Source organism: Nomascus leucogenys, chromosome 24 (assembly GCF_006542625.1).
Source record: "Nomascus leucogenys isolate Asia chromosome 24, Asia_NLE_v1, whole genome shotgun sequence".
NCBI classification, from domain to species: Eukaryota; Metazoa; Chordata; class Mammalia; order Primates; family Hylobatidae; genus Nomascus; species Nomascus leucogenys.
This window is the reverse complement of record NC_044404.1, coordinates 1,406,535-1,420,759: the sequence shown is the minus strand read 5'-3', so window position 1 is coordinate 1,420,759 and position 14,225 is coordinate 1,406,535. Positions and strand designations below refer to the sequence as shown.

The 14,225-nt window shown below is 45.9% G+C and overlaps 1 protein-coding gene across 7 annotated transcripts in view; it reads right to left on the bottom strand.

Annotated features, from left to right (window-relative positions):
- The window catches only part of CYFIP1 (cytoplasmic FMR1 interacting protein 1), a 119,447-nt gene that overhangs the window by 56,169 nt on the left and 49,053 nt on the right, over positions 1-14,225 (bottom strand). For all 7 annotated transcript variants that reach the window (XM_030805332.1, XM_030805333.1, XM_030805337.1 and 4 more), the window contains 3 exons: positions 9,727-9,849; positions 7,798-7,923; positions 282-448 (listed from right to left, as the gene is read on the bottom strand). In XM_030805332.1, coding sequence (XP_030661192.1) covers positions 282-448; positions 7,798-7,923; positions 9,727-9,849 — 416 coding nt within the window. The remainder of the gene's footprint in view (positions 1-281; positions 449-7,797; positions 7,924-9,726; positions 9,850-14,225) is intronic.

Below are 14,225 nucleotides of genomic sequence, written 5' to 3'. Positions count from 1 at the left end.
CACCATGCATGAACCACAGGTACCACGAGCCTGGGATAAATGCACCTTGTCCTGGGGTTCTCGGACTCCCTAGACACTCGGCAGCTGACTTACTGTCCGTTGTTTGGGTTAATAATTGCACCCATGCATTACTTTTAGAGGTAGTTCACCAAGAGGGCATCTGAAGGTTGAAGATAAATATATTGAAATCATTTTTGAGAATTTAACGCTCCTGTTGTTTGAATCCAAGTTCATCCGAGGACATGTGGGCACAGCGGGCACAGGACGTGGAGAAGGCTGACCTCTGGATGACGTTCTTCTTCTTCTTGATGGCCTGCCGCAGCGGCTCCCTGAGGGTCACCTGGGAGAAGTCCTGCAGTGCGGCATAGACGGTGTGCCGGATGGCGTGGTTGAACACGCTCTCCATCCTGCCCATCAGCACCTGCAGGCCTTTGATCATGGCAATCACCTGCGGGGGACATGGCAACAGGGACGGCCCTTCTTAGGGGTGGCACCAAGCCTCCTCTGCCTGGCACATGCCAGGGGCTGCTCCTCCTCGCCCACGGCACCTCTCTTACGCCCTCCCGCGTTCGTGCCCTGCAGCTGCCCTGCCCCAAAACATCTTCTCCAAAGCCATAGTCAATGGAACTGTGCCCGCATCTGACTCCCCATCAGACCATGAGCACCTGGAGGACAGGGATGCATCTGACTTGAAACACACACGCATCCACCCCGGCACACCCTCCTGTGATGGAATTCAAATGGCAAAGAAGAAAAAGACTCAGGAAAGCAGGCATGATATTAACTAGAAAAAGAAGTTACAAGAGGTTGTAGTCCAAATCCCATATTGTTCACAACAAAGGCGCACTGAATTACCATTCACAGAAAAAGCCTGGAAGACTCTGATGGAACATAATTACATGACAAAGAGCTTCCAAAGGAATTCCTGGGACAGAAAAATGGTGCCAGGGCTCATTATTTCCCTGTTTCCAGCCAGTAATGTTATCATTAGTGTGTTTTATTACTTTCTGAATAAACAATTGAAGGGCACAAACCAAGCATGACCTTTACATGAGCTTTCTTACTGCTTTTGCAGTTTATAAATATTTCTACAGCCAACTTCACGATAGCTATGTGAGACCTAGAAATCTCTCTGAAAGCAGCAAGTGAGGCAGAGCAAGACACACTTACCCCAAGTCCACCCTCCCATGTGGACATCTGACATATAAGACACCAAAGTGTAACGTTTAACGGCACCAGTGAAACATAATTCACTTCTTTTTATTTTTTAACCAGAATGCTGTACCTAAGACTAATACATTTGGGAAAATCTTAACAACTCTTCTTCGGCCAGGCATGGTGGCTCACACCTATAATCCTGGCACTTTGGGAGGCTGAGGCGGGAGAATCACTTGAGACCAGAGTTCAAGATCAGCCTGAACAAAACGGCCAGACCCCATCTCTACAAAAAATTTAAAAATTAGCCAGGTGTGGTGGCATGAGCCTATAGTCCCAGCTACTCAGGAGGCTAAGCCAGGAGGATCACTTGAGCCTAGGAGTTGGAGGCTGCAGTGAGCCATGACTATGCCACTGCTCTCCAGCCTGGGTGACAGAGCAAGACCCTGTCTCAAAACAAAACAAAAACCCTACTTCAACATCTGAAAATGGTCTTCAGTCCACAGTAATAAAAAAACAAAAAACAAACAAACAAAAAAACCTTTTGAAATTAAATATTTGACAGATTCAAAATTAAGGCAGGTTTTTTTTTTTTTTTTTTTTTGAGACAGGGTCTCGCTCTGTCGCCCAGACTGGAGTGCAGTGGCATGATCATAGCTCACTGCAGCCTTGAACTCCCAGGCTCAATCGACCTCCTGCCTCAGCCTCCTGGGTAACTAGGACTACAAGCATGCACCACCATGCTTGGCTAAGCATCTTCCTACTCTTATTAAATCTGTTGGTTTGAAGTTCGCTTAGCAAGAACACAAATGTGTTTCCCCAAGACTTCACACAGTCTCCCTCTAACACTTTCTGGTTTTATTCACACCTTTTGTGTTCCTCATTATGGCTTTATAAACAGCCTGATTCATGGGTAAATGTAGACGTGTCTGACAAGTACTTGAAACACAGCTTATATGATTTTGGTGCTTTTCTTTTTCATGAAATTTTCAGGTGGAAAAGTTGACAGTCTGCTTTTAATTCATCCTTCTATAATGTAAAGAATTTCCAAATGGACTGTTTGCATGTAAGACTCATGGTCTATATGCAATTAAAATAACGAAAATTTTAGAAAGGAAAACGTCTGGAAGAAAACGCACTCAGCTGCTCAGCGCTGTCTCTGTGATGGCGCCGCAGGCACTGTGCCTTCCTAATGCCATGCTTGTGTTTTCAGCATGCTTACTTTGGAAAATTGTTTGATGATTTTATATTGTTTTTCCAATCAACAAGAAAGAAAAGTTCTATTTAAAAAACCAAACGAGGAAAAACTCATTTAAGCGAACATAACAATCCTACATATTTACACTTACAGGAAGAAGGAAAAGGCAAGTTAACAGCAAACTGAGAGCTTTAGATGCATGCATTAGAAAACTAAAAAGGATAAAAATCATAATACTTATCAAATATTCATCACTGATTTATAGAAAACAGCAAAATAAACCCCCCCAAAATAGGAGAAAAATAACTAAAAGCACCCGGGCGCAGTGGCTCATGCCTGTAACCCCAGCATTTTGCGAGGCTGAGGCGGGCGGATCACGAGGTCAGGAGTTCGAGACCAGCCTGGCCAATATGGTGAAACCCCGTCTCTGCTAAAAATACAAAAATTAGCCTGGTGTGGTGGTGCACACCTGTAGTCCCAGCTACTTGGGAGGCTGAGGCAGGAGAACTGCTTGAAACTGGGAGGTGGAGGTTGCAGTGAGCTGAGATGGCGTCACTATACTCCAGCCTGGGTGACACAGTGAGACTGTGTCTCAAAAATAAATATATAAATAAATGCAACAATTAATGAAACAGAAAACAAGTGTATAATCAAGGGTGATCAACAAAGACAAAGCTGTTCAGTACATAAATAATAAAACTGACAAATGCTCAGCAAGAATAACAAAGAAAAAAAAGACAGAGAAGCAGGCCAGGCGTGGTAGCTCAGGCCTGTAATCCCAGCACTTTGGGAGGTCAAGGAGGGCAGATCACTTGAGTTCAGGAGTTCAAGACCAGCCAAACCAACATTGGTGAAACCCTGTATCTACTAAAAATATAAAAATTAGCCAGAAGTAGCTTGAACCCGGGAGGTGAAGGTTACAGTAAGCTGAGATTGTGCCACTGCACTCTAGCCTGGGCAACACAGCGAGACTCTGTCTCCAAAAAAAAAAAAGCACGAATTACCAGCATTAAGAATGAAAAAGGGGACATTAGCGGTTTATAGACAGATTAAGAGATTATGAAAAAATACTGTCATAGGATAGACAGAGGTCAATGGGATAGGATTAAGAGTCCGGAAGTTAACTTACAATTGATTTTCAACAGGGTACCAAAACAATTCGATGGGGAAGATCATCTTTTCTTTTTTTTTTTTCATCTTTTCAACAAATAGTACTGACAACTGTATATGCACATGCGAGAGAATCAAGGTGGACCCTTGTGCCGGAAAGGGTTAACTCAGCAGGCTGGGGAGAATGAAACTCCACACATCCCCAAGAAAGGCCCATCTTCAGGACTGGCTGAGGTCATCCCAGGAACCAGCTCTGAACCTTGGGAGTGTCCTGCCTAGAGAGTATGTTTTTGTGTGCCTGGGGCCCAGGGCATACTGCTGTACCAGTCTGACCAGTCTCTGCTAACAAGGTGACTAATACTGACCTCCTGTGTGTGTTTTGAGGACCTAGAGTCTGAGTAGCTAAGGTCAGCCACGTGACTGGCCCCCAGTAAAAACCCAGGACCCCAAGGCTCTGGGGAGCTGCCCTGGTGAGCCACACTTTGCGTGTGCTGTCATACATCATCGCTGGGAGAAATAAGCACGTCCCGTGCAATTCCACTAGCAGGCACAGCTGGAAGTTTACACCCGTCTTCTCTGGACTCCACTCTTGTGCCTTTTCCCTTTGCTGATCTGACTGTCTTTCGGCTGCAAGGAGTCATAACCTTCAGTGCAACAACTATCAAGCCCTGTGAGTCCTCCCAGCCAGTCGGGGGATGGAGGGTGGTCTGGAGGGCCCCTGACACAACCTTGTCACACGCTGTATAAAAATCCACTCAAAATGGATCACATATTTATATTAGGTTTAAATTAGGAGCTAAAACTATAAAACTTTTAGAAAAGGCTAAAACTATAAAACTTCAGAAAAGGCTCACGCCTGTAATCCTACCACTTTGGGAGGCAAAGGCGGGTGGATCACCTGAGGTGAGGGGTTCAGGACCAGCCTGGCTAACATGGTGAAACCCTGTCTCTACTAAAAATGCAAAAATTAGCTGGGTGTGGTGGCGCACGCCTGTAATCCCAGCTACTTGGGAGGCTGAAGCAGGAGAATTGCTTGAATCTGGGAGGCAGAAGTTGCAGTGAGCCGAGATCACACCACTGCACTCCAGCCTGGGTGACAGAGCAAGACTCTGTCTCAAAAAAAAAAAAAAAAAAAAGAAGAAAGAAAAAACAAAAGATTTTTAGAAGGAAACACAGGAGTAAATCATCATGACCTGGGTTACACAATGATTTCTTACATATGACACCAAAAGCATAAGCAACAAAAGAAAAACAGATAAACATCATCAAAATTAAAACCCTTTGTGTCTCAAAAGACCCTATTAAGAAACTAAAAGGACAATCATAGAATGGGAGAAGATACTGAAAATCCTAGGGCTGTAAGGAACTGATATTTAGAATGTATAAGGAACTCTTACAACTCAATAATAAAACAGATAACCTAATTAAAAATGGGCAAAGGATCTGAAAAGACATTTCTCCAAATAATGCACACAAATGGCCAACAAGCATATAAGAAGACGTTTAACATCCTTAGTTGTTAGAAAAACGCAAATCAAAAGCGCAACGAAATGAGATACCAGCTCACACCCGTTAGGATGGCTAGAATCAAAAAGACATACAACAACAAGTTTGGTGTGGATGTGGGGAAACTGGAGCCCTCACTTACTGCTGGTAAGAAGGAGAAATGGTGCTGTGACTATCTGGCAGTTCCTCAAAACCTAAATGTGCCGTTATGATCCAGTAATTGCATTTCTAGCTATACAATTGAAAGAAATGAAAACCAGCATCTACACAAAAACCCGCAAATGAAAGGTCATAGAGGCTGGGCATGGTGGCTCACCTCTAATCCCAGTGCTTTGAGAAGTCAAAGCAGGAGGATCACTTGAGCTCAGGAGTTCAAGACCAGACTAGGCAACATAGTGAGACCCCATCTCTACAAAAAATTTAAAAATTAGTCGGGCATGGTGGTATGTGCCTGTGGTCCTAGCTACTTGGGAGGCTGTGGAGGGAGGATTGTCTGAGCCCAGAAGATTGAGGCTGCAATAAGCCATAATCCTGCCACTGCACTCCAGTTGGGTGACAGAGTGAGACCTTGTCTCAAAAAACAAAAACAAAAACAAAAAAAACAAGAAAAAGAAGTTCTCAGCAACTTTATTCCTAATAGTGAAAAGGTAGAAATAACCCAAATGTCTATCATCTGATGGATGGATAAATACAATATAATAAATCCATGTAATGCAATATTATTCAGCAATAAACAGAACAAAACAATGATACCTGTGTGAACCTTGAAAATTATGCTAAGTGGCCTGGCACGGTAGCTCACGCCTGTAATCCCGGCACTTTGGGAGGCCAAGGCAGGTGGATCACCTGAGGTCAGGAGTTTGAGATCAGCCCGGCCAACATGGGGAAACCTTGTCTCTACTATAAATACAAAAATTAGCCGGGCGTGGTGGTGGATGCCTCTAATCCCAGCTACTCTGGAGACTGAGGCACAAGAATCGCTTGAACCCAGGAGGAAGAAGTTGCAGTAAGCTGAGATCGCACCACTGCCCTCTAGCCTGGGTGACAGAGTAAGGCTCCATCTTAAGAAAAAAAAAAGGAAAATTATGCTAAGTGAAAGAAGCCAGTCACAAAGGGCCACATACGGTATGATCTACTCATATGAAATGCCCAGAATAGGCAAATCTATAGGGTCAGAAAGCAGGGTGGTGGCTGCACAGGGTTGAGGGAGGGAAGAATGAAGGGTGACGACTGATAATGGGCTGGCATTTCTTTTTGTTCTAAATTTGATTGTGATTGTACAACTCTGTGAATGTGCTGAAAGCATTGAATTTTACACTTCAAATGGGTGAACTGTATGGTTATGTGAAAAAAGAAAAGCTTCTACCAAAATAAGATGAGAATTTACTATGAAAAACCTTATGTCAAAAAATTAGAAAATGTTGGCTGGGCGCAGTGGCTGACTGCAATCCCAGCACTTTGGGAGGCTGAGGCGGGTGGACTGCTTGCGCTCAGGAGTTTGAGACGAGCCTGGGCAACTTGGTGACACCCTGTCTCTACCAAAAATATAAAAATTAGCCAGGTGTGGTGGCATGCACCTATAGTTTCAGCTAATGGGGAGGCTGAGGGGGGAGGATTGCTTGAGTCCAGCAGGCTGAGGCCAAAACAGTGAGCTAAGACCATGCCACTCCACTCCAGTCTGGGAGACAGAGTAAAACCCTGTCTCAAAAAAAAAAAAAAAAAAAAAAATCTCCAAAAAACAACTCAATAAAATAGTGTAGTATTTACATGTAACCTATGCACATCCTCTAGTATGCTTTAAATCATCTCTAGATTACCTAAATCCCTAACACAATGTAAATGCTATATAAATAGTTATTATACTGTGGTTTTAACATTTTTATTACTTTTTACTGTTGTAGTGTTATTTTTTCTTTCTGAGTATTTTTGACCCAAGGTTGGTTCACGGAGGTAGAACCCAAGAACACTGAGGGCCAACTGTATGAGACTTCTGTCAATTCTCCTGTCATGATCCATAGGACTGTTCATATCCTGATTAAAATCCTCACTGTGGGATGGGAAAAGCTGATTCTAAAATGAATATGAAACTACAGTGGGGAAGAATAGCCAACGAAGTCTAGAAGACAGAAAGACGTGCTTTCCCGGACACAGTAGATGACTACAAAGCTACAGAGTGGTGCTGCGATACACACAGCAACTAACACTGGGTTAGAGCAGAGCAGAAACACAGCCACACATGCGTTGTCACGTGACCGGCTACAAAGGTGGCAGCGTGAGGGTTGGACGGAATTGTTTCAAAAATGAACTTCAGGTGAATTTCGCATCTCAGTGTGAAAGCAGAGTGAGGTATTCAGAAAGCGATGCAGAATACCTTCACGACCTGAGGGTACGCAAAGATTTCGCAATCAGCACAGGAAAAGCAGAGCTATGAAAGAAAAGATACCGGTTGATGCTGGAATGAAGAGCTGCCCATGGAAAGACTCACGAGGGGAGTGCAGCGCCTGCCTCACAGGAGAGCAAGACAGCTCTTCTCTCTCAGCAGGGGCCACATCTGTTTCACCTCCCTTCCCCGCACCTGACACTGCTCTCCATCCAGACGCAGGTCCAGGAGTCCAGATTCGCACACAGGGAGCTTCAGTGCAGACCCAGGACCGACAACCACTGTTTCTCTAACGCGTTCTACTCTGACTACTCTGCCAGATGGAAAGGGGTGCTCACACGGAAGCAATGAGTAAACAGGCAGTTTTGTTCATGTTTTTGCTTTTGACAGAGAAGACAGTGTGAGGCCAGAGCGACATGAGGAAGAGCGAGCGGCCAAGCGTCCTCACCTCCACTAGGGCAAACTTCTCCTCGCTGGTGTAGTTGTAGCGTGTGGCGCGCTCGTACTCTTCGGCGCTGTCGGGGCAGTCCTTGTTGGAATACTTGTCGGTGGGGTGCACAAGCTTCCAGGAATACTGTGGTGGCCGAAAGAGCAGAGGTGTTCCATATTGCATGCAAAATGCCTGGCTTCTAGTCTGACTCACACGATGGTGGCCAAAGCCAGGCCAGCCTTCAAACCTTTGCTGCATTCTGAAAATCACACGAGGGCGCACACACCGTCTATCTCCACAGATGGGCAAAAGACTCTGGCCCTGTAACCTCTCGTTTAAAAAACCTACCCGGCAAAATGGGCTGGATAGTGAGTGCTGAGTATCTAAGACTCTAGGCATTTCATCATCATTTTAAAAAGGATTCTGGGCCAGGCACAGTGGCTCATGCCTATGACCCCGGCACTTGGGAGGCCGAGGCAAGAGGATCACTAGAGCCCAGGAGTTCAAGATCAGCCTGAGCAATATAGTGAGGCCTCATCTCTACAAAAAGTAAAATAATAAATAAGTAAGTAAAGATTTTGCCTTTCAAATGACCATGTACTCTTCCAATTTTATAATTTTTATGTGATCAAAATAAATCACAAAAGGGAAAATCTTTCATTACTTACAGGTATCCAAATCTTTATATGGCATGAGAAATAATTTACTAATGTTCAACAAAAGATATTGAGACACTGATGGCTGGAGCTCCAAAGAGAAAATGTTATCTTAAAAATGCGGGGCATGAAGCGACATTAATGGGTACAAATGTACAGTTTGATATTAGAAATAAGACCTAGTGTTAGATCAGTTAGGGTGACTATTAATTAAAATAATTTATGGTACATTTCAGAATAGATAGGGAAGAACTCGAATTTTTCTGGCATAAGGACAAATATTTATGGCGATGGACATCCCAAGCACACCAATTAGATCTTTGCAAACTGTATGACTGTATTAAATTATTACATGTATCCTGAAACTATGTACCCCTATTATGCATCAATACAAGTAAATATTTAAAGCAAAATAAAATTTTAATGAAAAAACGAGACTTGGCCAGGTACAGTGGCTCACGCCTCTAATCCCAGCACTTTGGAAGGCCCAGGCAGGCAGATGGCTTGAGGCCAGGAGTTTGAGACCAGCCTGGCCCACACGGTGAGACTCTGCCTGTACAAAAAAACACCAAAAAACAAAAAACAAAAAACTAGGCCAGGCGCGGTGGCTCAAGCCTGTAATCCTAGCACTTTGGGAGACTGAGGCGGGTAGTTCACCTGAGGTCAGGAGTTCAAGACCAGTGTGGCCAACATGGTGAAATACCATCTCTACTAAAAATACAAAAAAATTAGCCAGCAGTGGTGGTGGGCGCCTGTAATCTCAGCTACTAAGGAGGCTGAAGCAAGAGAATCGCTTGAACCCGGGAGGCAGAGGTTGCAGTGAGCTGAGATCACACCACTGCACTCCAGCCTGGGCAACAAGAGCAAAACTCCGTCTCAAAAAAAAAAAAAAAGGAGCAGGGCGCCGTGGTGCACACCTGTGGTCCCAGCTACTCGGGAGGCTGAGGCAGAAGGATTGCTTGGGGTGGGGGTCAAGGCTGTAGGGACTTATGTTTGCACCACCGCACTCCAGCCTAAGCGACAGGGTGAGACCATCTCAAAAAAAGAGAGACTTAAAGAAAATCACAATGGTACAAATTTAATTCTATCAAGATTTTTTTTTTAAAATGAGGCCCTTCATTTATTACACACATAAATGAAATGTACTTAAAATCACCTTGGAAACATTTCTACTGATAGATGTTCTCGTCTTTCTAGGGCCAAAGATAAAAAGCCCAAAGACCAAAAGTTAATGTGAATAAAGTGCCCGAGGCAGCTTTGGAGGGGGGCTGGGGTCGGGGACGGGACCTACCACTTCCATCACGTGCGCGCTCCACTGCGACAGCAGCTGCAGGCCCTGCAGCGCCAGGTCGAAGAGCTTGCGGTACTCCACATCCGTCTTCTGGGCCTCCTGGCGGCCCGAGCCCGTGACCACCTGCACAAGGCGGGTACGGCCCCGTGAGAAACCAGCGCCCCCTCGCCGAGCCCCTCCACCCCGGGATCCACCCTGAGAATCCACCCCGAAGTCACACGCGTGAAAATAAGAAATGCAGGAGGCCGAGGCGGGCGGATCACGAGGTCAGGAGATCCAGACCATCCTAAAACAGTGAAACCCCGTCTCTACTGAAAAATAACAAAAAAATCAGCCAGGCGTGGTGGCGGGCTCCTGTAGTCCCAGCTACTTTGGAGGCTGAGGCAGGAGTATGGCGTGAGCCCGGGAGGCAGAGCTTGCAGTGAGCCGAGATAGTGCCACTGCACTCCAGCCTGGGCGACAGAGGGAGACTCCGTCTCAAAAAATAATAAATAAATAAATAAATTAATTAATTAAAAGAAAATAAGAAATGCTGTGGGTCCTGGACCCTCCTTCTGGGAAAATGGCCACGGGCGTGCTGCAGAGCACAGAGCAAGGGACAGGCCGCTGCCACCGCCACTGCCCGGGGAACCGCGGGCCGGGCGCAGGGCTGTAACACGCGTGGGCTTGGCGCACTTCCACTAGGCTGGGGAAGGGCAACACACAAGTCATGTGGGTTTGCTCTATCAAATAACCACTCCCTAAATTTAAACATGTGACCTATGGGGAGGAAGGGGCAGCGTGGAGAAGGCAGGCTTCTTTGAATACACCTTTTTATAGATGTGATATTAGAACCACACAAATATTTTATATAATTAGGACACAGAATTAAATGAGATCGGAAATGCAATCCCTAAAAGTCAAAAGCAAAATGAAACAATGGCGGGAATGTGCATGGAGTTCACAGCATGACCACTGAGAGGACCCTGAGCAGCTCTAAACACCATGGTGTGACTTAAAATCCTCTGAGTAAGGGGACCGGTGAGATGGCTCATGCCTGTAATCCCAGGACTTTGGGAGGCCGGGACAGGTGGATTGCCTGAGGTCAGGAGTTCGAGATCAGCCTGGCCAACATAGTGAAACCCCATCTCTACCAAAAATATAAAAAAGGAGCTGGGCGTGGTGGTGCATGCCTGTAATCTCAGCTACTCGGGAGGCTGAGGCAGGAGAATTGCCGAGATCCCACCATCGCACGCCATCCAGCCTGGGCAACAAGAGTGAAACTCCATCTTTTTTTTTTTTTTTTGAGACGGAGTCTCGCTCCATCGTCCAGGCTGGAGTGCAGTGGCGCAATCTTGGCTCACTGCAAGCTCCGCCTCCCGGGTTCACGCCATTCTCCTGCCTCAGCCTCTCCGAGTAGCTGGGACTACAGGCGCCCACCACCACGCCCGGCTAATTTCTTTTTTGTATTTTTAGTAGAGACGGGGTTTCACCGTGGTCTCGATCTCCTGACCTCGTGATCCGCCCGCCTCGGCCTCCCAAAGTGCTGGGATTACAAGCGTGAGCCACCGCGCCCGGCCGAAACTCCATCTCAAAAACAAAAAAAAAACTCTGAGTGAGAAGCTCAAGGGCAAAATCACCTGCAAAACAAATCCTAAAACAATTTCTAGTCACTGTAATTAGTAGGACTGGCATTGCTCTTTTAAAACTAGATTATGGCCAGGCGTGATGGCTCATGCCTGTAATCCCAGCACTCTGGGAGGCTGAAGTGGGAGAATCACAAGGTCAAGAGATGGAGATCATCCTGGCCAACATGGTGAAACCCTGTCTCTACTAAAAATACAAAAATTAGCTAAGCATGGTGGTGTGTGCCTGTAGTCCCAGCTACTTGGGAGGCTGAGGCAGGAGAATCGCTTGAATCCGGGAGGTGGAAGTTGCAATGAGCCAAGATCACACCATTGCACTCCAGCCCGGGCGACAGAGAGAGACTCAGTCTCAAAAAAAAAGGCCATCCCGGCTAACACAGTGAAACCCCGTGTCTACTAAAAATTAGCCGGGCGAGGTGGCGGGCGCCTGTAGTCCCAGCTACTTGGGAGGCTGAAGCAGGAGAATGGCGTGAACCCCGGGGGGTGGAGCCTGCAGTGAGCCGAGATCGCGCCATTGCACTCCAGCCTGGGCGACAGCGAGACTCTGTCTCAAAAAAAAAAAAAAAAAAAAAAAAAAGGCCAGGCACAGTGGCTCATGCCTGTAATCCCAGCACTTTGGGAGGCCGAGACGGGCAGATCACGAGGTCAGGAGATCGAGACCATCCTGGCTAACACAGTGAAACCCCATCTATATTAAAAATACAAAAAAATTAGCCGGGCGTGGTGGCAGGCGCCTGTAGTCCCAGCTACTTGGGATGCTGAGGCAGGAGAATGGCGTGAACCCGGGAGGCGGAGCTTGCAGTGAGCTGAGATCACGCCACTGCACTCCAGCCTGGGCAAGAGAGCAAGACTCTGCCTCAAAAAAAAAAAAAAAAAAAAAAAAGACTAGATTATGACATAATGACATAAATCAAATTATGCTGGCGTCATTCACCAGGATGTTCAGCTTTCAGAAAAAAGAAAGTCAACAAACCTAAAGTGGAATCACTTTAAAATTGTACTCAGAGGCCAGGTGCGGTGGCTCACGCCTGTAATCCCAGCACTTTGGGAGGCTGAGACGGGTGGATCACCAGGTCAGGAGATTGAGACCATCTTGGCTAAAACAGTGAAACCCCGTCTCTACTAAAAAAATACAAAAAAAAATTAGCCGGGCGTGGTGGCGGGCGCCTGTAGTCCCAGCTACTCAGGAGGCTGAGGCAGGAGAATGGTGTGAACCCGGGAGGCGGAGCTTGCAGTGAGCTGAGATTGCACCACTGCACTCCAGCCTGGGTGACACAGCAAGACTCTGTCTCACCCCCCAAAAAAAAAAAAAAACTGTACTCAGAAAAAAACTGCTTTGTTACCTTAGACAATGCCAGAGAACCAATTACAGTCAGATGCCACCTAAGGATGCTCCAGTCAACAAGACCACATACGTGATGGTGGTCCCATAAAATCTTAATGTAGTGGAAAAATTCCTACTGCCTAGTGACGTCTTGATGATCCTGACCCCGTGTAGGCCTAGGCTAATGTGTGTGTTTGGGTCTTCGTTTTTAACGAAAAAGCTCAAAAGGAAAAAAACAAAAACTTTTTAGTAGAAAAATAATTTATAGAATAAGGATATAAAGAAAGAAAATATTTTTGCACAGGTATACAATGTGTTTGTGTTTTAAGCAAAGTGTTATTACAAAAGCCAAAAAGCTCTTTTTAAAAGTAAACAGTTTATAAAGTAAAAGTTACAGTAAGCTAAGGCTAATTCATTATTAAAGAAAGAAAAAGCCTTTTAAGAAATTTAGCACAGTCTAAGCACACAGTGTTCATAAAGGCCACAGCAGTGCACAGTAATGTCCCAGGCCTCCCACTCGCTCGCCACTCAATCACTGACTCACCCAGGACAGCCTCCTTGTCTGACATGCCCAAACACTTGCCAGGGGTCTGTGGTAGAAGCAGCAGGTGCCCCAAGATACCTGGACTACTGGGTTGTCAGTCAGTTTGGTTACATGATGACTGGTAACCATGGGGGGTGGGGGACGGGTGCTCATCGTCCGCAGTGGGTGGGGACAACATCCACAGAATTGTCCCTGCTAAGGTTAATGGTCCTCCTGAGACCCTTGAGGGACTAACCAGTCCAGCAAAGCAGCTTGTGTATATACCCTAAAACCCGCAGTCCCTGCCAGCAATTTGTAGCACAGACATGCCAGCAGTGCTGGCTCGGAGTCAACCTGGGTGAGTGAGGAGAATGGGAGTGGCCACAATGCCAACGTGGCAAACCCAGCCGCAAAGCTGGATGGAACTAAAGAGAAAGCACCTGTTCTCTGCACCCAACTCCAGGCCCACCTCCTGGACACATGAATCCAATGCCCCTGGGACGTCTCCTGACAGCCACCCAGAGGCTCCTGCTCACCTCTGGCCTCAGGACTTCTTCCTTTCTAGGCTTACAGGGGCCCCAGGTCAGAATCACCCTTTCTTTTCCCAGTGTCCTCCCTTCTCCAACCATCTTTCGAGTTGCTTGGAATCACAGTACTAGACTAGGAAATGCCACTTAATCAATTAATTATCTCGTCTCTGTCCTTTCTCTTGGGATGCCTATAATGTTTTTCTGAAAAAAAAAAAAAAAAAAAAAAAAAAAAAAAAAGCTTTTTGTACAGCTGAACAGAAAGAACACTAATTTCTCTGCCTTGTCAATTATAATGGGTGCTTTTGCAGTACAGTCATGCACCACATTTGGTCAATGACAGCATAAAGAATGGTGGTCCCATAAGATTATAATACCATCTTTTCACTGTACCTTTTCTATGTTTAGATATGTTTAGATACGCAAATACATACCATTGTGTTACAACTATCCAGAATCTTCAGCACAGCAACGTGCTCCATAGGTGTGTGGCCTAGGAG